General features: G+C 47.3%; 2 protein-coding genes across 2 annotated transcripts; both read left to right on the top strand.

Moving 5' to 3' along the window:
* The first annotated feature begins 1,555 nt into the window (after window positions 1-1,555).
* On the top strand, window positions 1,556-8,352 carry NECAP1 (NECAP endocytosis associated 1). The gene is made up of 8 exons (XM_066572256.1): window positions 1,556-1,738; window positions 3,097-3,197; window positions 3,333-3,437; window positions 3,834-3,915; window positions 4,317-4,425; window positions 4,511-4,697; window positions 5,880-5,973; window positions 6,089-8,352. The coding sequence occupies exons 1-8, from the start codon at window positions 1,641-1,643 to the stop codon at window positions 6,135-6,137; spliced, it is 825 nt and encodes a 274-aa protein (XP_066428353.1). The 5' UTR covers window positions 1,556-1,640; the 3' UTR covers window positions 6,138-8,352.
* A 10,012-nt stretch (window positions 8,353-18,364) lies between these two features.
* On the top strand, window positions 18,365-25,877 carry LOC136569646 (C-type lectin domain family 4 member A-like). Its single transcript, XM_066570034.1, has 6 exons — window positions 18,365-18,659; window positions 21,437-21,553; window positions 24,083-24,175; window positions 24,501-24,652; window positions 24,881-25,008; window positions 25,724-25,877. Exons 1-6 carry the CDS (start codon window positions 18,593-18,595, stop codon window positions 25,869-25,871), a joined length of 705 nt encoding a protein of 234 aa, XP_066426131.1. The 5' UTR covers window positions 18,365-18,592; the 3' UTR covers window positions 25,872-25,877.
* The last annotated feature ends 602 nt before the right edge of the window (window positions 25,878-26,479 follow it).

Genomic DNA, 26,479 nt, shown 5'->3' with positions numbered 1-26,479 from the left:
TCAAAACCCCAAACAAACAAAAAACCCAAAACAAAATGAAAAAACCAACAAAAGCCAAAAAAACCCACAAAACCCTAAACAAAAACCAAAAAAGCAAACCAAAACAAACAAAATACCAAACGAAAACCTCAAACTTAGTGATGTTTCAGTGATTATTTTTGCCTCATCACCTCCAGGGATGATGACTCCACCACTCCCCCTAGGCAGCCCATTCCAATGCTTGACATGGAATGCTCAGACATGGCTGTGAAAAACGCCAATCACTTGTTTTTAAAATTTTAAAAGTTTAATAGTAATAAAATGGTTATAAAAATAGTAATATATTTAGAGTAATAATAATTTGGACAATTTGAAATTAGCATAATATGAGACAATAAGAGATAAAAAGTTATGGACATCTGGGTACCTTTTTCTGGGCAGCATAAGCCTGAGAAAGGACACCCGTTAACAGAGGATTAACCCTTAAAAAAATAGCCTGTTGCATATTCATACATCTCATACATGATGCATAAATTCCATTCAAACACAGGATTCTGTCTGGTCATCGTCAACTTCTTCCTCTTAATCCTAACAGCATCTTCAAGCCTGAGCAAGGCAGGAAGAAGTTCATTTCTTCTGGTAAGAGAGCAATAAATTCTTTTTCTCTGAAAGATTTCGGTGTCCTGTGGCTGCTACCTGGTGCAGTACCTCATTCCTTTCTTAAAAAAATATCTCACATTCATGGTTTCTATTTTATTATTATGTTATAACCTAAACTATATTTAACACAGTACTTAAAAAAATTATTACAGCTTTCTAACATAACACATGGAATATTCATTTTAATATTTGAGAAAAGCCAATCATAAAATATGCATTTTTCACATGGCTCTATGTAATTTTTAAACTTCTCTTATGTAATTTTTAAACTTCTCTATATAATTTTTAAACTTCTCCACTTTTCAGAGTAAACACTGGTACTTTTTGAGACTCAGTCACAGGACGCTGCACAGCACTAAACTTCAACACCAGTCTCCTCTGAGAAGCCACCATTAAAAGAGTGATTTAAATGTTGCCAGCCTTATCATTATTGACAAATAAACTAGTATCTACACCCTTTTTGGGGGAAGACCCACTCCTGAAACTAAGCTTTGCAAAGCTGCCATTTCCATCACTTCCAGCAGCAAACCCTGTCGTGCTCTGCGCCGCGTTTCCTTTTTGGCTTGCTCTATTACCAAAAGGCCACCTAATCCCCGCACCACAGAAAGAACACTGGCACTGAGCAGCTCCGGGGGATGCAGACGAGCAGGTCAATACCGTGTGGCGGCACAACCAGCCGCGCTGCCCCCGCCATCCCGCCCAGCCCTTCCCGCTGCCCGGCACGCCAAGGCATGGCGCCCCTAACAAACATGGCCGCGCCAGCCCCCCCCAAGATGGCGCCGGCTGCCGCTGCTGTGTCAGGGGCGGCTCCAAGATGGCGCCCTCCCGCCCCCGCTGCCAGCACCCAAGATGGCTCCATCCGCTTCACCGACGTGGCCCGCGTCTAGCGCGGCCGCGCCGGCGCCCCCAGGCGGTGTCTGCCCTCATCAAAGATGGCCGTGGGCAGCGCCGCTGGTCACTAGGCTCCTGCCGCTCGCTCCTCGCCGGGCTTCGCGGCCGACATGGCGGCGGCCGAGCTGGAGTACGAGTCCGTTCTCTGCGTGAAGCCCGATGTCAACGTCTACCGCATCCCGCCGCGCACCTCCAACCGCGGGTACAGGTGAGGGAGCGTGCGGCGCCCGCGGTCGCCCCGGCGAGTCCCGGCTTGCCTCGGGCCCTGCTGGCAGGGCAGCCGGGGGCTGAGCTGTGCCATGCCCGTGGCCCGGCCTCGTCCCTTGGGAAAGCCGTGTCCTGTGGCCGCGAGCGGGTCTGGCCATCCCCTGAGCCCCCTCCTGCCGAGCTCCGGAGGAGCCGCCGGCTGGAATTGCCTCTTGTGGCAGGTGGTCAGCCCCTGAAGGTAGGGGAGCCTCCGCTCCGCGCTGTGAGGGAGCAGGGGCTGCTCTGTTCATCAGGGGCAGGAGGCGAGGGGCAGCGTGGTGTTCCCGGCAGAGCTCACGGCTGCTCCCGGTTTGCTGGGATCCCTGGGATGGGACTGATGTGCTATAACGGCACGTTGGATTTGGCCTGGTGGCTCTAGCAGTGGCTGGGAGGAAAACAGGAGGAATTCGGGGTGATTTTTAATAAGAGGCTGCAGAACCAGCGGTTAGAAATGCCTTCTCTGGTCAGCCAGAAGAAGCAGAGTGTGACTTCGTAAGATGTGCCCACAGGCCTGCTGGAGGAGCGGGTTTGTGAACTCCCTGAACCTGACAGACTGTAGGCGGATGTTGTGCCTGGCCAAGGATGTTTGTTTCCAGTTATAAAATCCGGTAGATTTTACAGCACCAAGGCTGCCAGAGTTCAGGAAGCGTTTGGACAATGCTCTCAAGCACATGTTGTCATTTTTGGGGTGTCCTGTGCAGAGCCAGGAGCTGGATTCAGTGATCCTTGTGGGTTCAGAATATTCTGTGATGCTGTAGTGCTGTAGTTGGGTTTTTTCTCACTTTCCTTTCTCACTTTCCTTTTTTTTTTTTTTTTTTCCCTTCACAAGAGCCTGTGGCAGAGTGTGATGGGTCAGTCAAAATGTCTGTGTGTGTATTTTGCCTGGTGTAAGTCAGCTGCCTTTAGGCTATGAAGTACTCAGTGTTATTTTACAACCACAGGGTAGAATAATGGAGTGTCTTTTCAGCATGTTATGAATTAATTTTTGGGGTCTTCCCAATGCTCACAAGTCGCTTTTGTGGATCTCCTGTTCAAGTGAGTTTCTGTGCTTCTGTCTCCCCTTTTTTGCAAACTTATAAGGGTGAGGAATTGATGCTCTCTGGACTGTGTCTCTTTCCCTTTGCCCAGAGATGCCAGTCAGAGTCATGTGTCAGCTGGCAGCAGCAAGAGAGGAGCTGAGACCCCATGTCTTTTTGGGGGAGGGGAGTGGCATGAGGCACTGCAGGGCTTGAGGGTTTGGGGTCAGAGACTTCTGCTGAGGTGGCTGGGCAGAACTGGGGAGGTTGACTGTGGTCAGTGTTCAGCTGCTTTTCCTTTCAGGGCGTCTGACTGGAAACTGGACCATCCAGACTGGACAGGGCGGCTTCGTGTCACCTCCAAAGGCAAAACCGCTTACATAAAACTGGAGGATAAGGTTTCAGGTAAGGGAAAAGCTGTGCCCTCCAAGGCTGTGACTATGATTGTTGCCCCTAAGCCTGCCCAGAGCTGTGCATGGCAGCCCTGGCCACACTTTAGGAAGGAGTTACTTTTCTTAACACCTGATTCTTTGTCTGCAGGAGAACTTTTTGCCCAGGCTCCTATAGATCAATACCCTGGCATTGCAGTGGAGACTGTGGCAGATTCCAGCCGCTACTTTGTCATTCGAATTCAGGATGGGACCGGTGAGTTGGGGGCCAATGTAAGTGCCAAGTGCTAGGGGTGAAGGAGACCCAGATGGAGCTGAGAGTGTGCCAGGAGGATGAAAATGGTGTTGGGATGCTGAAAAGGCCAGGTGGTGTTCCTGAAGGGGTCTGAGGACAGGGTAAACAGAGGAAGTTCTCTACATTGCACAGAGCCCGGGGGCTGGGCTGGGCTGGAACATTTGGTTTGGTTTCCAAGCACGCCCCGTGGGAAGAAGGGTGCATCCTGAAGGCTGGTGACAATGAACTGCTGTGAGCTGCTGGCATCCATCTGCAGGTGTGGCAGAGAGAGGTAGCACAGAGTGGTTTAGGACAAGCAGAGGGATTTGTGGCCCAGTTGCAGGGTACCTCCAGTGACTCCTCCTGTCTCCTTGCTAGGACGAAGTGCTTTTATAGGCATTGGCTTCACAGATCGGGGTGATGCTTTTGACTTCAACGTCTCTTTGCAGGATCACTTCAAGTGAGTTTTGCTTTTCTGGAATGCTATTTTTCCTCTGGCCTGTAGAACATGGTGGGTGGTGGTGCATGTTCATTTAGCACAGGTTTCCTTGGGGTGGCCCTGAAGCCCTGCTCTGGCAAGGGACACTTGTGTGTGCTGCGGGCGGTCATGCAAGCTGAGAGCCCCTGCAGGTCAGATCTGTAAGTCTTAAGCTTAGGTCCTGTGATGCTCCAGGTGCCGTGTTAAACAGCTTCATGGGTTTGTGGTGGTCCCAGCTTTGTGCTGTGTGACACCAGGAGTAGGGACGTAGCTGGTTTGACAAGGCAAAGTAGTTTGGTGGGATGGAGAGAGAAACCACACAATTTTCTAAAACACTGTTCCTTTTTGCCTCAGGATCTCATGTTTTACTCTCTTCTTTTTAGGTGGGTGAAGCAGGAGACTGAAATCTCCAAGGAGTCCCAGGAAGCTGACACACGTCCCAAATTAGACTTAGGGTTTAAGGAAGGGCAGACCATCAAACTAAACATTGGGGTAAGCAGACCAATTAACCCTGCTTCTTTGTCTGGATGTGCCAATGGAGACTCTTCTTTACACTTCCTTTTTTTTTTTAACGCAGAACATGACATCAAAGAAAGGAGGAGCAGCCAAGCCCCGTGTGTCTGGATCAGGGGGCCTAAGCCTGCTGCCACCCCCACCGGGAGGCAAAATTGCAGTTCCTCCCATACCTCCCCCTTCCTCCACAGCCATTGCCAACCATGTCACACCACCACCTGTGCAGAAATCCAGTAATGCAAGCAGTGCAGGTAAACCTTAGCACTGAGCCAGCAGTTTGTAACACACCAGCAGGTGCTGCTTCAGTAAACTGTGTTCAACCTAGTGCCAGCACTGCCCTCTGAGACATGGTGTGTCCCAAGGATTTTGGTCTCTTTGGCAGCTCCAGTGTCCCCAGTGCAAGAAGGATGTGGACCTGTTATACTGGGTCCAGAGGAAGGCCATGGGAATGGTCAGAAGGCTGGACCAACTCTCCTGTGAAGAAAGACTGAGAGAGTTGGGGTTGCTTAGCCTGGAGAGGACAAGGCTCTGGGGAGATGTTTCACTATGTAAAGAGAGCTTGTAAGAAAGATGGAGAAAGACTTCTTACCAGGGCTTGTAGTGACAGGGCAAAGGGTAGAGGCTTAAACTGAAAGAGGATAGATTTAGATTGGATATAAAGAAGAAATTTTTACCATGAGAGTGGTGAAGCCCTGGAACAGGTTGCCCAGAGAAGGAATGGATACCCCTTCATTAGAAGTGTTCAAGACCAGATTGAATGGGACTTTGAGTAACCTGATTTAGTGCAAGATGTCCCCGCTCATGTCATGGCAGTGGGACTAGATTAGATGATCTTTGGAGGTCCCTTCCAACTTATATCATCCTGTGATAGTGTAACAGAGAGGTTGCTGCAGTCTTCTGGAGGCTGTGTTAGAAGTGTGACCCTGCAGAGGTGTCTGGAGAGCTGATGATCCCTTTGTGAAGGCAGAGACTTCAGCAGTGCTGTCCACGGGTTTGAGTGAGAGTATAACATTAACTTCTGAGTAGGGCTCATGTGGTCCCAGTGTGTGGTTTGCACTGTTAAGGTGGTGCCTGTTTGGCAGCTGTTGTGATTGCTGAGCTTGGGTTGAGTCTGAGCCTTATGTCTGCTGGGAGAGGTAATAAGGGACAGATGTGTCAGGTGGTGTGCTGAGTGGAGACTGAATAGTTCCTGAAGACAATGTACCCTTGCTGGAGGTACAGTGTCTGCTGGAGCTGTGCACATTCAGCAAAAGGAGATGCTGTTATAACAAGCCCCTCAAAAAGTCTGACTTCTGCAGGGAAAGCTGGAGTCCCTTCAAAGTTTTTCTGCCCTGCATCCAGGAGTTTGTTTGAGGTGACAGTTGAAATGCCTGTAGGATTTTCTGGATGAGCTGATGTATTTTTTTTCTCATTCTCTCTCTCTCTTGCCTTAGATATTCTTTTAGATTTAGATGCTCCTGCAGCTGCATCCAAGGCACCAGTATCTGCTACCACAGACCTCTGGGGAGACTTCAGCACTGCATCCAGGTAAACTGTGATAAATGGAACACAAGAAGGGTAGTGTCCTGATGGGTGTGGGAAGAACCAGAAGTTAAGAAGTCTTACTGCATCTGCTCATTTGATTTTCCTTTTTTTGTTTCAGTGCTGTTCCCAATCAGGCTCCTCAGCAGTCCAACTGGGTCCAGTTCTGAATGATCAAAGCAGTGGAATGGGACAAATTGATGACCTAGAGGCACCAAATGGGATCAGAGAGGGCACAAACCTCTCTAGTCTTCAATCAAATTGGGACAATCCTTCATTTTTAGATCAGATCTTCACTTAAACTTAGTATTTTTGATCCCACTGAACCTAAAGAGAACATACAGACTCCTCCCAAGATGGGCAAGGAGAAGAGAGGTAGCCTTATCCCTCTATCTACTTGCCATTACATGGTACATCCTAGCTCTTTTTTCCTGTCTTTCCATACAGGGAAAGCAAGAATCTTGAAGAAAGTGGGTACAGGAGGAGGCTGGGTAGGTGCCTCTGGGTTCCTTGTCCTTCAAATTTTCTCTGGCTAGGCTGTTGCTTCTTGTGGCTGCTTTCATTAGTGACTGCAGCCCCTGCAGCTTGTGGTGCTGAGGACAGCTGCATTTGGCTACACTTGCTAAATGGAACCTCTGAGGAGATAGGTCTTTTCTCAACACAAAACCCTCTTGGATTAATGACATCTGTGGTGAGGAGTGACTCTCCCCATGCACACACCACTCTTCCATCTTTGGTGCAATTCTTGGTAGTGCTGCATGTCCTTGTGCTCCTGTGGGAGGAGTCATGCAGGTCCTTGAGTAGGCTGCTGCTGTAGCGCTGTAGTTCCAGGTGGACACCCTATCTCCTTGAGGCTCCTGGTTTGGATTGCAGCTTCACTGGAGGAACTTCTCTCATTTTAACTCCTTTCTCCCCTGGCAAAGGCCTCACTGTCACTGAGCTGTTTTAACTGGAAATAGCTTTAAGGGAAAAAAAAAGCCTGTTTTTACAATTTGGTAGTTACTTGCACTAGATGACAACCAGGTGATTCCCACCACTCAGCATTTCATGTTCCTGCATCGCTATCCTGAGCCCTGGCCTTGTGTTGTGACTTGGCACTGTGTTTCAAGTATTACATATCTACAATAAGAATTATGGTGGGACAGTAGATTATTCTCTGATGAAGGGACAGTCTCCTTCCCCTTTTTAACTCACTCATTTGAGCAAGAAATGTATAGTAGGCTCAGTCCTGAGATCTGTGGGAGCAAAATTCTCCCACCTCTGTTCCTTATGATGACTTTTCTTCTGAGTCCAGAAGAAAAGGGATGTGAGCTCATTATTGGAACTTATATTTTTATTTTTAATGTGTCCAAGCCCCCTCTATTTCCTGTGTGGTTAAGGGAGTTAGAAAGAGGTAAAAAGCCATGACTTCCTACTTTTTTCTTTGGGAGAGTTTCCTGAGGCAGTGTGGACACTACTTCAGCAGCTGTGGATGTGATCTGGGCTGTAAGTCTGTTGATGACTGTGGGCCAGCTCCCAGGGCAGGCTGGAAGCGTCACACTGCTGAATCGCTACCCTTCATGCTGGCACAGAAGCCAAAACACTAGCTGGGAAGTTGGTCTCAGTAACTCTTGGCTGTACCCAGTTCCTGGAACACTAGGGCATTGGTGCTTTGCTGGAAGGCTTCTTCCTGTTTTGAACACTCAACACAGCAACACTTTTGTGTCTCTAGCACACCTTCACAAGGAAATGTTTCCCTTTGGGCAAAAAAATTTATGGTGAGGCTTTTAAAAGAGTAGCTTTGCACCTTGTATTGGCAAAGGTCTTTTGTCATTTTTGTCTGGCTACAGTGAGGGCATTTTGGAGACAGTTCCACTTAAACCATCCCTTTGGGAAGCAACATTCTTGAAATAGCTCTAAAGCTGCTGCAGTTCCACTTGTGGAAGTGGGGACCAGACTGCTCTTGGATGTATTTTAAGTAGTCATTTAACCCTGATTCCCTGGTTCTCTTGGTGTTTCCCCCTGCCAGCCCTCCCCTGCCTTCATAGTCACTCCTGCAGTCTCACTGTACTTCAGCTCCTTCCCTCCTGAACTTGTAGATGGCAGTAGTCTACAAGCAACATCACAGACTCCTGGGTTGGCATTTTGTTTTCTTTGTCTTCTTTGCTCACATCCTTGTGAGGTCCTGTCATTTCAACTATGTATCAATTCCCCAACCAAGGAAGTTGGTGGCACCAATTAACAACTAACTAGGAGCCTCTTCTGTATTGTCTTAGTATTCTGGAGATAATATATTATGTATTTGAAAAGCTGAAGAAGCAAAAATTAAAGATATATGTATATAAAGCATAAGATGTACTGGTGCAAATGGTAATTAAACAAGTAATACTGGGGTAAAAAATGTCATGAGTCTTCTAAGTTGTCAAATTGTTTTTCCATTGGAAGCCTCTAGGTTGAAGGTCTTCATGTCTCCAGCAAGATCCTCACAGCCTACTTATCCTTCTGCATATCTGTTGTGGCCTGCAGACTGAACAAGAGCAACTTCAGGAGTGATGGGTTCAGGCTCTGTCTGGGCAAAGAGGTAGGAGTGTGGAAAAAGGACACAAAAATGACACAGCTGTTCCACATAAGGCAAAAAAACTCACACACTCACAGTATCAAACACAAAGCAACGACGTGGAAACAGGCCTGAGTGTAGGTTCCTGTGGGCCTTGGTAAGTGTGTGGATAAAGCATGCAAGTGAGAAGACGGCTGCCCTGATATTTAGCATCTCAGACATTAAAGGCTTCTACAGCCTGCAGGTATTTTCAGTAATTATTTCTGTGCTGGTAGATGGGAAACAGCCTGTGCATACTAGAGATGGTCAAGGTGAGCCAAGTGGGCCCTTTGTTAGGGGCAGCAAGGACAGGCTGTCTGGAAAGAGAGGAAGCAGGAAGATGGGTCACAGCAGGGCAGGCAGGGGCAGTGGCCTCACCAGCGGAGGAGCAGTTCTGAAGTACCTGAGCACAAAGATCAGAGCAGGTCAGAATGAGGATTTAGATAGCAGGGGACATGGCCAGGCATGGCTGTGCTAGCTCAGGCAGGGTCCAAGGGTCCGCTTAGCTCATAGATAAGGCCTACGTTGCTGAGGTTTCTCAAAGCCAAACACCTCTATCACTTAAGCTGGACCTGAGTCCAGCCAATCCCCCAGGAGGTGAATATGTTCAGGGCCCTGACATTGTTCTATCAAGCCTGCTTGCAGCCATCTTGTACAGCATGCTTGCTCCATGTTCCTCTGCCAGACAGCAAAGCTGTGTATATGGCTGTGTTGGAAGTACACAGCCTGGGTAAAGATAAGAAATCTTAACCTATGAAGTCAGCTGTTTGAATTGTCAAGCATTCTAGTATCTGTAGTGGCTGGGAAAAAAAGACATTTTTTCAGCTCTAGGACCAAAGCTTTTACCTTATTTTCATAAATAGGATGGGTATGTTGTATAGGTCCTGGCAGGGACAAGATGTAGCATTTTACCCATAAGCTATGGTAGAGCTTCTCAGACCTTTCAGTAGGTACTTGCAGCAGAAAGAGTTGAGGAGCCTAAAAGGGTCTTTCTCCAGAGCAGGAGAATTTTCAGATGAAGTTCACCTAAGGGAAGTGCTGGGATATATTCCTGTTTGTGCCTAAAGAAGCACAGAAGACTGGGAAACAGTTCATGGAGGAGAGCTTAGTCATGTGTGGAGATCTTCCCAGGCCCCATGCCTTTCCTCACAGCAAGACCTGCTAGAATGCACAGCTTGCTGAGTCCTGTGCAAGTTTTCCCTTTCTTTCAATTGGGAGACAGTCTGTAGCACATAGAAAGAATCAGGAAACAAGTGTCAAAGGGAAGATCCCAGTTGTCTGGTTTTTGGTTGTCAATACTTCTGTGGGAGCTGTAGTTGAGGTGGGATGTGCATAATTTCCCTGCCCCTTCTCCCATTAATTATCTTCTGTGTTCTGTGACTTTGTGTCTCAGAGCCATGCAGCAACTGTTCTTACCACAGCCACACAGACACAAACCTGCCAGATTTCACAAAGCCTTGATGCTGTGTTTGGACTCCTGAAGAAATGGAGAAGAAGGGCTGCACATTGGAGGAAATCAAACAAAAACCAAACAGGAAACCAAAACCCCCAAAGTCTTCCTGAGCTTTGATAATGAGATAAAAGGATCTGAATCTGAACTCACCCTCTAAATCAGCATAAACCTACAAGGTTCTAGGAGGAAGAACAACGGGACTGTTCATGTATATAAGCAGAGCACTGTGGCCCATTACAATGTGGTTAACACACATTGTAATGCCTCCAGGTCTAGGTGGTCTGATGAGTGCTCATTACATTATGTGAACAATAGACTCTCACTCTGGAGACTGTTACTGGTCTTTTTCTTCCAAGACAATAGTTCTGTCCATGCTAATAGTCAGGGAAAGCACATTGCAGGATGACAGCTTAATTTTGCCACCTGCCATTTCCTATAGCTGTATGTCCCCATCCAGAGCTGGGGCTATGATGGACATTCCTTGTAGCTGAGCAGAGGAAGATCAGCCAGCAACAGCTGGGTTGTGTAGTGACTCCTGACCAGAGCTATGATTTCCAGTCACTGCTGGGATCCTGGGGTGCACTTCTTGCATCACTTGTGTTTGGGGCAGGCCAGGCAGGTAACTTGCAATGAATGGCCTGCTGTCCCTTTTCTTTCCCAGGCATTGTAGGATGGCAGCTCCTGCATGTTGAGGTAGAGGTAGAGGCAGCTTTCAAGCCCTGAAGCAGTTTGGAGAGACATTCCCTAAAGGAGGGAGCCGCCTGTAACTTGCAGCCTTTGTGTGGAGCCCTGTGTGTTCGGCACGTACAGAGGTGTGGCGCTCCCTGCCCTCCCGAGCCTGGCTGGGCAGGTGCCAGCCGCGAGCAGGCGCCGAGTTCAGTCTCAGCCGTGGCCGTGTGCTGCCATCTGCTGCCGGATCCCTTTCTTGCGGGCTTTCCCACAATCCCTGGGCTCCATCTCCAGGGGCTGGCTGGGCTCCCAGCCGTCGAGAGGATGGCAGGTGGGATACAAGCAGACATCACCTGAGACCTGGCTAGCACTGCTGGGGTGCTCTCTGAAAAGAAATGGCAGCTGGTGATTTGTAGTTTGATGGATTAGCAGTGATGGGCTGGTGCTTCCAAATGTAGCCGTGTCCTGCTATTCTACTGCCCTCTGTGCTTCAGTGCCCTCCTGCACAAACACGGTAATGTAGGGCTTGGAGCTGAGCTGTGCCAGGGCAGGCATACATCCCCTCTTGTGGTCAGTGTGCATACAGGTATGGATGTCTGTTGTCTTTGAAAAAACTAGGAGAAGTTCCATTCCTTTGGGCCTAACTTTAAAGGGGTGGCTAAGCACTTGTTCATGAGCCCCTGTTTATGGTGTTAAGCAAACCGTTCAAAGATGTGTGAGATGCTCTGCTGGTAGTGCTACACAAATCATCATTTTGATTAGCTGTCAGGGACAAGGAGCTGGATTCAAGTGAGAGGGAAGTGATAGGAGAGCATTTTCTTTGGAGAATATATGCTAGTGGGTCAGCTGTATGTCTGGCCCAGAGTTAGGGGCTGCTGTCACCAGTACCTAAACCTGAAGTCAATACCATGGGTACATGTACAAAGTGTGCTTGAAAATCATTCTTTTTTTGGTAGAAAAGCAGGAAAAGCCCTTAAGTGATACATCCCATACAGAAACAGGGTTACTGTAGGCAGATAACCTGTCCTGGGTACCCTGGTCTAGCTCCAAAAGTAGTCCTGATTTGAGCAAGGTTTGAACAAGATACCTCCAGTTTGAAGTATTTCCTAGCACAACTTCTGTGCTCAGCTTGCTGTAGTGGGACCCATGCTGGGCCAGCAATTTGGTGAGATGTCTGACATGGAGGGTTGCTCAGTGAAGAGGAGCATGAGATCTGACAGTGATCCTTCACCTCAGAGACTCTGAAGACCAGGATGGTGTGTGCTGAGCCTGTCCTGTCCAGTCTTAAAATGCTAAATAGGCAAATAACTGTGATCTGGAGGCAGAGTCGAAGACACATTGAGGAGCACTTTGCCCTCTTTGTCAGTCCCAGCCAGCAGGGAGTCAGCAGCAGGGGCCCTTTGGCCTCTGGATCAGTGCCAGCTCTGTGCTGGAGGCTGGCACCCTAGAGTGCCATTTGGCCGCCCTTTGCTTCCCTGTGCTGACTTCAGTGTCCTGGCATGTTAAGTGTGTGACACAGGCAGCTGGAGTGTGTGCTCTTCAAAAAACAAAAATTGTCTTTCCCCCTCTGACGGTGTTGGCATCTGTGTCATGAGGAGGTTCCTGCATATGGTTGAACCCTAAAGCTTGGGGCCTTCCTGCCTGGCATTAAAACTTTCCCATCATGTTTAATTGATGAGGTGCCAAAGAGTGTTTGGGTGAGCTGACTGTACTCCCTGGATTTAGTTCAGTTTTCTATGGCTGTTACCAGATGGCCTTTGCTTTTTCCCATCCTGACTGGACATCTGGAGGCAGGTGATGTCCCATCACCCCGCTGCTGGCCATCACAAGTTGGGCTGGGAGGCTGCAAATGGCCTGCAGGGCCACTTTGGCTACAGGGTAAGGGGCAGCACAGGCCACTTGCAATCTTCCTGGTAAATCCACCCTTGAGGATAGGAGGGGGTGAGGGAGTTCTGCAGGGCCAGGGAGGTTTGTGCTGCTATTCCAGTAGCACCTGCTGGGACAGCCTAACCAGTACAGCTCACCCCAGAACCTCCCTATTGAGAATGTTTTTTACTGCCTTCCACTTACATGCATGCAGAGGATGTGGAGGGAAACAGTTTAAGTTCCAATAAGAGTGACCCTAAGGTGGAACTCACAGCATGAGTCTGGGTGAACTTATGTGACAGCTCCATACTTGCTTGGTGACTGTGGTTGTTTTCCATTTTTTTGCTTTTCTTTCCAGTCCCCCCATTCCCCCTTCAAGAGAGGGAGATCACATGCATTCACCTCGCTGGGCAGAGAGTAGCCAAACAGAATTCAAGGCTGTGGAGATCTGTGCAATCCTTAGAACTGGAAATGAAGCATGAAGAATTGCTTCTGTGGAGAGGTGTTATGTGGCCACAACTTGTGCATGTGAATTCCGCATGTCCACTCTAAGAAGATAAACTTCACAGCCCCACCTCTGAAAACAGGCCACTGGGGTCTGAGCAGGACTTGGATCTGGCCCAGGTTTGAAGTCAGATATGATGCTGTGGCAAGCAATTGCAGTATCTGGTTCTGATCTCCAACATAGCCTTGAGACTTATGACTCCAATCCAAAAGAGGAAGGAGACAAAAGTGCAATGTTCCAGTAATGGCATAAAACAAAGCTCTGAGGTAATTTCATCTGAATGTGCCCTCTGTTGGCTTTGATTTGGTAATCCGTTAATTGGGGAAAATAAATAAATAAAACATATTTTTGCTCTTCTGAAGAAAATCCTCTGTTAATGCTACATGTAAAGAGGCAGATTGGGGCTTCTTGTCTCTTTGAAGATTCTCTGGATCATGTTCTTCCTTCTCTTATTCCTTCCCTTACACCTGAGGGATTTTGGTAACCTGTCATCACGCTAGGGTGGGCACATGACTTTCCCTTCATAATTCAACTGAGTTTGAGCTCCCTCAGCTCAGGTAACTTTGGAACATGATCTCTTCTGCTTGAATTCCTCAGCACTTACTAAAATTTGGCAGAGATATGGCCAGGGGAGAAATGTTCAAGCTGTTTTGGGGAGGAACATTTCTTTTTATCACTCCTACTTTTGTTCCCCTGTGTTGTGCATGGTACTGTAACCATAGCATTGTCTTTCTGCCGGCTCAGGCCTGCCTGTGGTGAGGTGCTGCCACCTGCCAGAAACTTGTGTGGTTTTACAGTGCTACCTTCTGTTTCATCCATCCCACTTATTGCTCTCACTCCCCTTTCCCACTGTCCATTCAGTACTTCCCTTTTTCCTCTTCATCCCTGGATGCTCAAATGTCTTTTTCCTGTGCTTTCACAGCTCCATAGAAGCCATTTTTTTCCTTGGTCTCTTAGCAACCTGTATGGAACCCTGGTTCACCTTCTATGATTAGAGGGTTTGACTGGAGGTCTCTTCTCCCTGCAGCTCTGGCCAGTGTCAGCCTTGGCTGAGAAGGGCTTAGGGTGCCTTTCTCTCAGATCCCAGGAGGCCACTCTGCTCCCACACTGTCCTCTGGAGCAGTATGAACTGCAGCATCCTACCCCTCCCCTCCCTCCCAAACCAGTTCCATGCAGCAGGGTACACAATGGGATCACCTATTGCTAGACTCTCTCTAACCACTCAAATCCCTCAGGAGCTCTCAAGGAGCTCTGGCTGCCTGAATTCCTTTGATTTGTTATTTGACATCCCTTATTTTACTGCTCAGTGTCAGGCCTTGGGTCCTCATTCTCTGTGTTCCAGTGCATTTTTATGCTCTTCCCTTGGCTGCTCTGCTCCATAGCCTTAATCCCTGAAAAGGAGCAAGGTGATGTGGAGAGGGAGGACCAAGAAGGTGGCATATATTCACTTCTGGTGCTCTTCTCACCCAGGTGCAGGGATATAAAGCATGGATTTGGTTTAGGCTTTTATCTAAGTGAATTGGAAGTCTGTGCTAGCTACAGGTGCCATAAGAGTAGGTGATGCCAAGACTGTAGGCAAAGACCCACAACAGGCAGGATTTCTTTACAAGAGTTATATTGACTCTCCTCAAAGTCCATCACACTTACACACATGTCTATCCATTAATTCTTTTGTTATATTAACCTGACCACTGGAGATGTCAAACCTTTAACTTCCTAAATCTCCCTGAGACTTCTCCCCTTCTCCTTCTTTGATATGTTCCCTCCCAGTCTGAGATTTGCTGATAAAAAGATAGTTTAAGGCAAAAGGTGACCCCTGATATTAGCAACTGTTTCACCTTTGAATTTCCTGAGTATCCCTGGGACCATCTTGCCCAGGCCTGCTAATTGCATGCATTTTGTACAATCAATATTTTATTTTGGACAGATCCTTTGATTTAGTCCTCCACAAACCAGGGTTCTTGTGTGTGAATTTCACCAATTTATTCCATTGTGACAAATAATTATTTTAGCTTTGTTTTGATGTGCTTGTTCTCTCTGACTGCTTATTTTATACCCTGCTCTTCACCTGCTCTCAAGGCAGTATATCAAATATAAAGGGTTTGAGGAAGTTCTGACACTTTTGCTTTGTTATGGTTTTGTACTTACTGGAGGTCACACTCATTTAAATTTTCCTCATTTAGCTGCAAGGTCAGCTTGTTGAAAAATGCATATTGATAATCCCTTTGGGAAATCATTTTAGTCATGTCACTTCATTTTGCCTTTTGTCAAATCTTCTAAAGAGGGTCTAGGTATTTGGGTGGCCAATGTGATGTCCCTGTGAAACCTCCATGTCACTTGTGATGACTCACAGCCTTCAGCTCAATTCTCTCAGCTGCCCCTCTGTGTTCAAACTGCCTTCTAAGAAGTGTGTCACTTCCCTGCAGCTTCCACCACAGCTGTGGCCAATTAAAAAATGGGATTTCTTTTGGAAGGTGTGGGGTCACAGCTTTAGGATTCCGGTCCTACTCTTTGCCTATAAATTTGAATTTAACTCCTCAGGTTCAGCTGGATTTTCAAAAGAAGTGTAAGGCATGTGCAATGGGACATGTGAGCAGTTTCCTCTGCTCACATGGACCTGTTGCTAAATTGGGTGATGCTGCCTGTGGGGTGAAAGGCTTGCAGGTACCACCTCATTCAAACTTCACTGACAGGCTGGGGAGAAAGAGCATTAGTGCCTCTGCTGCCTTCTCTTTGGGTCAGGGACAAAGGGTGGCCATGGAGCTTGCAGAGCAACCCGGAGCTGGAGCATGAGTGAGGAGGGAAAGCAGAACTGTGAGAATCCCAGAAAGGAGCTGGGGCTTGTGAGGCATGTGGGGGCTGAGAGCACAGGGGGCACTTGGCAGTGTGGGGTAGGGCTGAGCTGAAAGATCTGTGGGGAAACAGAGGTATTGTGGGAGGACAAGGGAGTGAGCAGAGCACAGGAAGAGGGGGAATGGAATTACTGAGGAAGAGCAGTGAGAATGGAAGGAAGCAAAGCATGAGTTTGGGGGGGTTTTAAGCAAGATTTTTTAAAAATTATTTTTTCAGCACCAGAACTAACTGCAGGGTCCAGTTGTTTCTATCTCCCACTCATTTACATGCCAGCAGTGTATATGAAATTCCAAGGACAAAGTTTTCAGGAATATCATGTGATAGTTGTTACACCTTGGCTCAGTACTGCATCCTGTGGAAGTATGATTCAGGATTGAATTTTGATAACAAGCAACAACTCTGATGGCTGGCAAAGAAGAATTGAGCTGTCTAGTGGTGTTTAAGTGCACTCTAATGTAATCTAATAAAAAGAGCAGCTGGAGCCTGAATTTGCATTTGAAATGCTTCGGCTGTGTTTGGAGATGTGTTTCAGTGGAAGAAGTGCATGAAGCTGCTCTGTAACTTCCTTCTCTGTCTGCTGGTTGTGTTTCCTGTTTCTTCACAGTGGAAATCTTGAAACCCTGCAAGGAAGTAAGCCTTTTTCCCATGAGACTGAGTCTGCTGAGGCTTGGTTGGGTGGGGACAGGGGCAAGTATGCAGAAGATTGCTCTGAATTCTCAAAAGAATATTGAGGGCTTAATTAGATTTCAGCAGAGACTTAGGAAGGCTTAATTCCAGTGAGAGGGCCAAGACTGAAGACAAAGGATAGTGCTGGAAGGATGTTGGAAAGCGAAGCAGGCAGCATGCTTGCTTGAGGGACCAGGTTTCTCTCCTGTAGCTGTTCTTATTCTTGTGTGAAAGTCACCCTCTTTGCACACAATACCTAAAGGAGAAGTAAAGTTAGCTCAGGACACACAAGACACAAAAAGGATCCTTGGTAAAGACATCCAGTTACTGCCTCACTCTGCTTAGGGGCAGTTCTCCCTAAACTGTGTTCAGATTCCCTTTACCTTCTGCCACATTGTTCTTGTCTGTTGTCTGGTGCATGTTCTTTCTTCTACTGCCCTATCTCAGCTCCAACTCTGCTCTGGTTATGCTCTGTGCTCTCTGGATGTCCTGCGAGCATCTCATTCTGCTCTGCCTTAAGGCTAGCCAAACTAACCAGCTTCTTCCTTCTGGTTGTTTTGGAGACCTTGTTGTGGCTTTTTTCAGGCTTTTACAGGGGGCTTATAGGAAAGATGGAGAGAAACCTTTTAATGGAACTGGTAGTGGTAGGATAAGGGGTCATAGGTTTAAACTGAAAAAGCCAGATCTAGATAAGATATAAGGAAGAAATTCTTTACAATGAGGGTGCTGAGATGCTGAAACAGATTCCCCAGAGAAGCTGCAGATTCCCTTAATTGAAAATGTTTAGGGCCAGGTTGGAAGGGGCTTTGAGCAGCCTGATGTAGTGAAAGATGTCCTTGCCCATGGCAGTGGGCTGCAGAAGATAGTCTTTGAAGGTCCCTTACAACACAGAACTTAGTCCTATCTGCTGACTGAACCCTCCTCACCCTGCCTGACTTATTGGCATCTGTTCCCAGAAGTCTTTCTGATTTAGAATGTATCTCAGCAGCCATTTTCCTTGTCTCCTTTCAAGATCTGCTCCAGCTTTAAATCAGATTAAGCACTGACATTTTGCTCAAGATAGTATCAGAGGTTTTTACCAGAAAGCAGATAAGGGAGATAAATTACAATGTTGGAAAAGTGGCAGAAAAATGTAAACCATCCCTTTTCAGCCTCTGAAACGGACCCTGAAGCAGGCACTGCTCTGAACTTCCACAGGCTGTGAATCAGGTTTTAATAGAAATGTTTTTGTGTGTACTCTTCCCAATAATCTCTCAGACCATCAACATATGTTTTTTAAAATTCCACTTTGCTTGTTCTCCTCTCTGACTCCAGCCTGATCCTTCTGTTTCTTCATGGATATATCAACATTCTGATTATTTTTATTGCTCTGTCTAAGGCTGCAACTCCCCAGTCTCACTTCTACAGGATCATTTCCTTGTCTGAGATTTGTTCTAGTGCTAACTTCCAGCTGGGGCTGACTTTGAAGAGTCAGACATAGCTGTGACATTTGATGTAGCAAATGCAGCTTAACCACAAGGGGCAAATAGGGCAGAATGCATTTTGTTCTGGACTGCAGGTTAAACTGGGCTAGGACCTGTGATAGCTGCAAATGTGAGAGCAATGTTAGAATTACAAAGAAACACTTGAAAATATGGGGAGATAGTTAAGTAAGAAAGTTAAAAAGAGGAAAAAAACCTATAAATGTCTTGAAAAGGAAGCCAATCAGCTGAGAATCTGATATGGGGAAGGAGTGCAACTTCCTTTTTGGTTGTTAGGTTCTCATTTTTCTTTTATGTCTCAAAAACTTCCATGGTGCGAGGGGTGATTTCCTGGGCTAAGAACCTGAAGATCTCTTTGGAGCATTTCTGAGCTCCCAGGAATTCTTGGGTTATCACCAGTGCTTCTAGTGTTCAGCACAGCCTTCTTTGATGGGTAGAGGGTGATTGAATGTATGGGAAAGGCTCAGTAACCTATTCCTGTCACCCTCTGGAAACAAGGAGCTAAAAGACCCACCTTTTATGTGGCAAAACTAAGGACAGGGTCACACTGTGATTAAATGGCATCAGAAATCACCTATGCTGAGGTGAAGTTCAGAAATGAATCGCCAGCTCCAGTGGTCAAAGGTAAGGAATGAATGGATTATTTGGGAGAAAGGGAGCTGGAGGGAGCAGGGTGAAGAAGAGGGAATGAAGATTTTTCCTTCTGTGACTTTGGTTCCTACCTGATCTTGATGAATTGGTGAGAAAAAAGAGCTAAATGATCAGGAGACTGGAGGAGTTTTGAAATAAGAGTCTTGAGGAACATCTCCAAGAGGAAAGGCAAATGGGAGTTGCAACATGAACAAAAATGACTACCGGGAGCACAAACAGTAGGTTTCAAATGAGCATTCATTAAGGAACCTGTTTGTGCTCCCTCAGTACCCTACATGTTATGTAGTCTTGAAAGAGTCAAATTTGGACTGTGCTGAGTACCAACAGTAGAGGCTGTGGTTTATTACAAACAATCTGATCTGTCACAAAGGTGGAGGGGCTCCCAAAGCAGCAAATAAGCCCAAGTCCTGGCTGCTCTTGCCTCTGAGTGAGACTACATTGCTGCTTGTGGATAGGGTAGGAGAATCAACATGCCTGCTTATAGTAGAGCAGTCAGTTGTACTCTGCAGCGTCATGAGAAGTGGTACTGGCTGCAGAAACAGAGCCCCATTGTCCATGGCTGATTGAGAAATGCTCCTTGGAGAAGAGAGACCCAAAAGTTAAACACTCTGAAATATACAGAATAAGAATTTTTTAAGATCTGGAGGGAGATCCAAATCTGTCATCGATGTCTCCCACTCCTGAAAAACATTTAACATACCAAACAAATTTGTTTCCCATTAAAAATTACAGTGGTAAAATGGTTCTTTTACTAGACTTCATGCAAATTTAAGGCATATTCTGGTTAATATGTACTCTGTAGTCATTATTCCACAAGTAGAAACCCATAGAGATGCTCTGTGTAAGGCTTACTGCTTCTGCCTGACATGCAGGACCCTACACACCACCAGGTTCCAGGGCAAGAAATGTATGTGTGCATAAATCAATGAATAATATTTTAAAAAAATTAAATAAATAATTACTGCTGCCTAAGGATATATAATCGCTTGCCTATTTACAGCTTTATCTCAGTTTTACAATCCCAAACAGAGCAGGCATCAGCTCCAGGTTATTCCTTGCTTGCTCTGAGGCATGAGTCATGGAAATAAATAGTGTACATAGTCCTGTCTGTCTTAAAAGCTCACTGTTTTCAGTGCACCAAGATTAGTTGGTTCTGGATGTAGTTAGCATTTCCACTGTGGTGAGGTGGGGGTGGTGGAAGTTCCCCATTGTGTTCCAAATTATTATTCCGAAGACATCAAGTCTGTTGTGTTGTGATCATGCTGGACATGTTACAGAGCACAGACCAGCTGTGGAAAGCATTTTGCAGGGAGTTCAACCCCCCGAGTGTGCACAATATTACTGCGCTTCACTCGTGTTGCTGAGGTGCACAGCATGCAGTGCTCCCTGTGCCACCTGGGTGTGAGTGTGGGATGCTCAGGTCTGACTGGGCACAGGTTTAACAATGTCTGGATGTGCTGCATATCAAAAAAATCAGTTGGACTGGTTAGAACTATTTCTGAAGTAAGTGCTTTGCTCCAGATCTTCAGGGAGCTCCTTGTTTTCACTAAGGCAAAAGAAAGAAAAACGTTATTAGAAAAACATTATTTGACCAGGGAAACCTGGACCTTGTCTGTCCACATATTTTCTCTCCAGATAATGAAAAATGATGCCTTTTCCCCTGCTGTAGCAGTCTCTCCCAAGCCTTTGGGAAGTAGTCAGAAGGCATCCACAAAGAGCAGGTTTCTTACAGTCTTGCTTACTAGGCATGTCTGGCAGGCACACTTGGCTGCTGACAGACCTGGGAGCTTCATGCTGAACGATGAATGAAGGCTCTCTAAATCTTCTCTTTAACAATGGTCTCTCCCAAAGCTTCTTTACTCCTGTCCTGCAGTGAGTGCTGCTGTCTCTTTCCCCTCCTATTTGCCCTGGCTTGTGTACCTGCCACAAGCTAGAACAATGCCCTAACGCGTGTTTGCTTCTCCTTCCCTGTGACCCACTCTCCTGCCTGCTCCCAAACCTCCTCAGTACTGGCAATATCCCTCTAGATAAAAGTGAGGTCCTGGCAAATCTTAATCTGAGTACTTTACTCAGGTTGCTGGGCACAGCCCTCTGTTCTCCCTAAATATCCAGCCTAGCACAACCTAGTTTTATCACAGCAAATCTTTGAATCCTGACTTGGAAAGCAGGGATGGAAGGAAAAATATATCTTTCAATCTTCCCATGATGATATGCCATCATAGCCTTGCACATTTTTTGTCTCCCATCCTCTCTCAGGTTACACCAATCTTCTGCACAGGAAGTTCAAAAAGCTAATGGAACTGAAGGAGGCAGAAAAAGTTTTCTGGGAAGAAGTCAACATGAACTCTTCCCTTATGTCTTAAGTATCACGGTTTGAGCAATGTTGCATTTAGCAGCTTTGGACTCAATCTAGAAAGACATTGTTTCACTGTAGTTTTTGAGGCTCTGTGAAGGGCTCATCCCCAAACACCAACAATTATCATTGTTGGCTCGCTGGCTGGGCTGGGAACACACTCACTGAATTGGACTTTTCTCCAGAATCCACAGACATTCCCTGCTCTGTCCCAGTCTGTCATTCTCCCAAACCTTGTAACTTCCACGTCAGAAATTATTTTTTTTCTTTTGAGGAGCTCTCCCTTGAGTAGTACATCCTACTATCCTACATCCTACATCCTAGGAATGTGGACTGTGGACTGACATACCCATAGTTGACTATAGTGTTTTGTTTGGTGTGTTTCTGTCACTTTTAGGACCTCCTGAGACAAAGAAGCCTGAGCAACATCCCCAGAAGTACCCACTCTGGCTGCCATGGTTGATCTCACTGCTGCTTCTCTTGGTGTGCATTGCCCTTGTTGTTGTCCTCCTTGGTGAGTATGTGCAAGGAGACTACAAGGGAGAAGTCTGGGGGGAGTGCTGGGAGAAAAGTAGAGAAACCATGCTTCGTGGTTGTCTGGGCTTTGTGTAAGGTCTCAAGTTTTCCTGCCCTGACTTTGTATATGTCTGCAAACATCCTCCAAATCTTCAACTGTTTACCCCGAGGCCTCATCAGTGTGCCCAGATTGCACATTCCAATCTTGCTTGGCCTTTTTGGAACTGTGGAACAATTTCTCTACCTTCATTCCCCATAAAAAGAACTCAGTTACATTTGACAGATGGGAAAAAGTGGAGGCAGAAGCACAAGTGTCTATACAGGCAGCTAAATCTGCACTTAAGTTCTCTAAGGTACTTAGATATGCTTTGTGTCCTAGTGGAAAAAATGGCTTCTCACAGCCCTGGCATCTCCAGGATTAACTGCATAGTGCAGTTAATTAACTCTCACAACTTTTAAGGGTCGATTGCAGAATAGTTCATTAGAGGTTATTCCTGGACAGGCTGTTTGTAAAGATCGTCATCACTGTTTCATTCTCACTTTCTATTAAAGATAATTCATGGCATGCTTGCACAAGTTCTTAATAACCACGATGGATTCTGGAAGAGGCATCTTATTATGATTCCTTGTGCTGCCCTCAGCATCTGAGTCCCAGACGTTTGTATTGCTTTGTTCCCAAATGTATAACCTTTCAGGGTACTCAGCCAAAAGGTTGGGGAGTTTTAGCCTGGGATGTTAGCATCTGATACCTTCTGATACACATGGAAGGTTTAATCTTTTAGTGAAATTTTATTTACCCAAGTTAATGGATGCTACACAGGATTTTGGTTTAGCATAGTGATACAGCATTTAAATGGAAAACCAGTAAAAAATTGCACGTAGCAGAGTGGCCACTGCAATGCACAGGTGGATCACAATACCAACATGATTTTAATTGCTGGTCATACAAGCATGGAATCATAGAATCATTAATGTTGGAAAAGACAGCTCAGGTCAACCGCTAACCAACCACTGCCAAGCCCACCACTAATCCATGTCTCCAAGGGCCACATCTACTTGTCTTTTGAGCACTAGTGGGAATGGTGACTCCAACACTTCTTTGGGCAGCCTGTTCCAATGCTTGGCCACCTTCAGTGAAGAAGCTTTTACTAATATCCTATCTAAATCTTTCCTGGCACAACTTCAGACCATTTCCTCTTGTCCTGTTGGTTGTTACCTGGTAGAAGAGGCTGACCCTCACCTGGCTACAAACTCCTTTCAGGGAGTTGTTGAGAGCAATAAGGTCACCTGTGAACATCCTTTTCTTCAGGATAAACACCGCCAGCTCCTTTAGCTGCTCCTCATAGGACTTGTGCTTCAGACTCATCCTGAGCTCCACTGCTCTTCTCTGGAGATGCTCCAACACTTGAATATATTTCTTGTTATGAGGGGCCCAAACAGGACATAGTTCTGCAGTATGCTCCACATTAAGACATTGAATGGCCCCAAATGCCAAATCAAAATAAGGGAGTTAAAGCCAGCTCAGGCCCATTGCTTTCTTCAGGTGTGTTTTTGTTAGTCATTCAGTTTCTTATGCCATTTTGGACTAAGGTATCCACTCGTCCTGTGCTGGTTTGGCTAACTGAGGAAGCCGCTGCCCTCTTTTTGATCTCTGAGGAAATGAATTCTTCCACAGCCGCTAATTCCCACAACTGAACTAAACTACAAGCCAAATTTCTTCTCAACCTTTATATTTGTGTAGGGATAAGGTCACCTTTATTGGCCATGGGGGTGCTCAGCCAGGCATTGCCCTTGCCCATCTGTCTGAGCCTTCCTCCATTACAGCAATTCACTCATCAGCCACAGGAGCCACCAGGATTCTTCTGCTCATCAGTGAAAATAGTTCTAAATTAAAGGATCCATGAAAATAGGCATCTGGATTGTTGAGCACACCCTGATCAGCTCCTAATCCATACTCCTGATGAGTGTCTGAGTTCCTAGGAAGTCCTTGGAACTGTGGCTGTGGCCTGTCACCAAGAGTGCATTATTCCCCACAAAGTGGAGCTAGTAAGTCCTAGGGGTTTGTGCTGCACCCTGGTTTCAGCAGCTCCAGCTGTGATTCCCTTCACCTGCACTGTGTGTTGCTGATGGAGCAGGCCCAGCTGAGGGTGACTCCCCCAGGTGCCTGTTGCTGTGTAGCTGAGGAAGAGACCGAGGGTGACAAGGAGAGGCTGCTTTGTAGGCTGGCAGCTGGGCTGTGGGTGTGTGCATGGCACAGGGGCTGTGGCTGGGAGGGCTCCCTCCTGCCGCGTGTGTGGCCTGTGCCCAGCGGGATGAGCCTCCAGGGGTCCCTCTGCCGTCTGACTTGGAAGACACCGGGCTCTTTCTGGCTGGGAGGGCAGCTGTGCCACTGGTGTGGGCCAGGAGAGGTGACAGCTGGGACCATGCTTGCTGGGGAAATGGTGGGAGGAGAGTCCAGGGGCCAGAGATGCTGTGTGAGGAGCTGGGAGCAAGGGCTAATCCTGCTGCCTTTGCTGTCCCTTTGCAGTGGTTCCCTTCTGCCACAGCGGTGACCAGCCCTCAGCCCTGCAGCAGCAGTTCTCAGAGTGGGAGTGCGACTCAGCGGTGCCACAAGGCACAGGTCAGTTCTCCCAATGTCCCCTCTTCCTTGGGGCGAAGGGCCTCAAGGGGGCTGTGCCAGGGCAGCTCAAGCCACATCTCCAACAGAACTGTGGACAGCCCTGAGATCCCCTTACAAGGATTACCCTGGCTTTGGGTACACAAAGCTCACTGGTCATACCCCAAAGCAATGGGAAGGAATGTCTGTACTATGCCTGGTTATTCAAGCACTTTCTGTCAGGAAAAGTCACTGAGCACGACATGAGCACTGTCCCTGGAAAACCTGGATCTCTGCAATCACCATCTCTTGTTAGTAGCCTGCACCTCTCTGTCCTCTCCCTGCACAGACCGAGGCTGGATGTGCTGCCCAAAGGGCTGGAGAAGGTTTCAAGGAAGCTGCTATTTCCTGTCCCCTGACACGATGTCATGTGCTGAGAGTGCACAGAACTGCACTGGGATGGGCTCCCAGCTGGTGGTGATCACCAGCAAGGCAGAGCAGGTAAGTGCACAGGGCTGAGAGAGGCACCCAGCAGGCAGAGCCACAGTGCTGGGCCCTGGAGGGGACTCAGAGCCCCTCCTTGTCCTGCAGGGGAGGGGGAAGGTCCTGTCTGCATCTCTGCAGCACCAGCCCCTCTGCCACTAGCCCCACATCATGGGGATTCCTGATGCCTCTCTGTGCTCCGTCCCGCCCCTCTCATGGACATTGCACTCTCTCTCTGATTGCCAGGAATTCCTCTCTGAGCAGATAAGGCAATCTAAAGAACCTAAACCATACAATTTATACATCGGACTGTTCGCAGAGCAGGAGGGCCAGTGGCAGTGGGTGGACAAGACTCCATACAATGCGACAGCAGCGTGAGTATCTCTGGAGGAAGAGTGTTTGGTGTGACTCCTGGTAGGGAAAGAAAGTAGGAGAGATGTGAGAGCTTCATGTGGTGCATAAAAGGGAGTTGTCACCCCACTGCCTTGTCAGAGATCAAAGATACAGCAGGAGAGGGCTGTGCAGGACACCAGGTTCACGTGGCCCCATCTGTGCTGGGTATTGGTTATGAATTAACTCCCTGTGATCTGGAAATCATTGCTGTCATGCTCGAAAAAGTTGCATTTTGACATCAGCAAGAACCCTTAAGAGTTGACAGGCCTTGCCTGGCCTACACAGCAATTATGTGAACAAAATGGTCTGTGCTGGAATGCGGGGAAAGAGATGGGGCACAGGAAGAGAGCACCAGGACTGTCCTTGCTGTGCCTTCTTCTGCAGAGCAAACTTGCCCTGGAGCCCAGCACGGGCCTCTGCTGGGAGTGAGGTGCATGGGGTGAGTGGTGGTGATCAGTTGCCCTCAGCAGGATGGAGCAGAGCCCTGTTGTGCTGGAAGGCTGTAGGAAGGAGGCAGGTTTCCATGTGCCACTGGTGCCAGTGGGATATGGAGTGGGAGGAAGGGCACTGCTTCAGTCCATGAATCAGCATTGGCAATTTCTGTCTCTCGCCTTCATGTCTTTCATCCCACTGGGGCCTTTTCCTGCAGTGCTTTACAGTGGGCACTGGGGAGTAACAAGCCTGTCTGTGACCCAGGTTCTGGCGAAAAGGAGAACCAAGTCCAGGCGATGATGAGAACTGCACTGTAATCCATGTGCTTGAAAAGGCCCTCAACAACTGGAATGATGTCAAACCAACTACGAAGCATCATCGAATTTGTGAAGCTGCAGCAGTAATTGTGTGATGGAAATGCCCCTGACCTGAGTAAAGCTGGGAGCTCAGCAGGGAGCTGGGAACAGCTCTGGCTGTGCTGGGAAGGGTGGGGAGCTCTGACACATCTTCACTGGGGGCGGTGGGACCATGTGTGTGGAAGTGAAATGAGCTTTGTCCAGCATCCCCAGTGCATGTGGTGGCTCAGGGAACACAGGGAGGCTCAGGCTCACTGGAGCAGCTCCTGTGTTCTTGTGTCCTCTTGTCTCTGAGTGGGTCCAGCAGCCTCTGGCTGAAAAGAGATGGACTTCTCCAGGAGGAAGGCACAGGAATGGAAGGCAGATATCCCCAGATTCAATGTCCTCTGTCTCCTTGAGCTCAGCTGTTTGCTTTTTGTTGAGTCACACACAAAATGTCCTCTAGCTGGTTTTGCTGAACAAAGTCTGAAATCCTAGACCAGACAAAATACAGTATCAGACCAATGAAGAAATTCTCTGTACCCTGTCTCTGTATCTCTTTTTTTTTCTCCATATCTAAGCTGGAGAGGTACAGTCCTAGAATCACGGAATGGTTTGAGTTGTATGGAAACTTTAAGGATCAACTTTTCAACCTCTACGTCTTGAGCAGAGACCCCTTCCACTA

The sequence above is a fragment of the Molothrus aeneus genome, chromosome 2 (assembly GCF_037042795.1).
Source record: "Molothrus aeneus isolate 106 chromosome 2, BPBGC_Maene_1.0, whole genome shotgun sequence".
In the NCBI taxonomy this organism is placed as follows: domain Eukaryota; kingdom Metazoa; phylum Chordata; class Aves; order Passeriformes; family Icteridae; genus Molothrus; species Molothrus aeneus.
The sequence above is the reverse complement of the archived record's forward strand: the minus strand, read 5'-3'. Positions and strand labels throughout refer to the sequence as shown.

Bases quoted from the DNA above. Each gene is read 5' to 3' on its own strand.
- NECAP1 (XM_066572256.1), top strand. From the start codon at position 1,641: ATGGCGGCGGCCGAGCTGGAGTACGAGTCCGTTCTCTGCGTGAAGCCC. The intron at 1,739-3,096 runs GTGAGGGAGCGT...TTTTCCTTTCAG, and splicing joins ACCTCCAACCGCGGGTACAG to GGCGTCTGACTGGAAACTGG. The intron at 3,438-3,833 runs GTGAGTTGGGGG...TCTCCTTGCTAG, and splicing joins TCGAATTCAGGATGGGACCG to GACGAAGTGCTTTTATAGGC.
- LOC136569646 (XM_066570034.1), top strand. From the start codon at position 18,593: ATGGCATCAGAAATCACCTATGCTGAGGTGAAGTTCAGAAATGAATCG. The intron at 24,653-24,880 runs GTAAGTGCACAG...TCTGATTGCCAG, and splicing joins TCACCAGCAAGGCAGAGCAG to GAATTCCTCTCTGAGCAGAT. The intron at 25,009-25,723 runs GTGAGTATCTCT...TCTGTGACCCAG, and splicing joins CCATACAATGCGACAGCAGC to GTTCTGGCGAAAAGGAGAAC.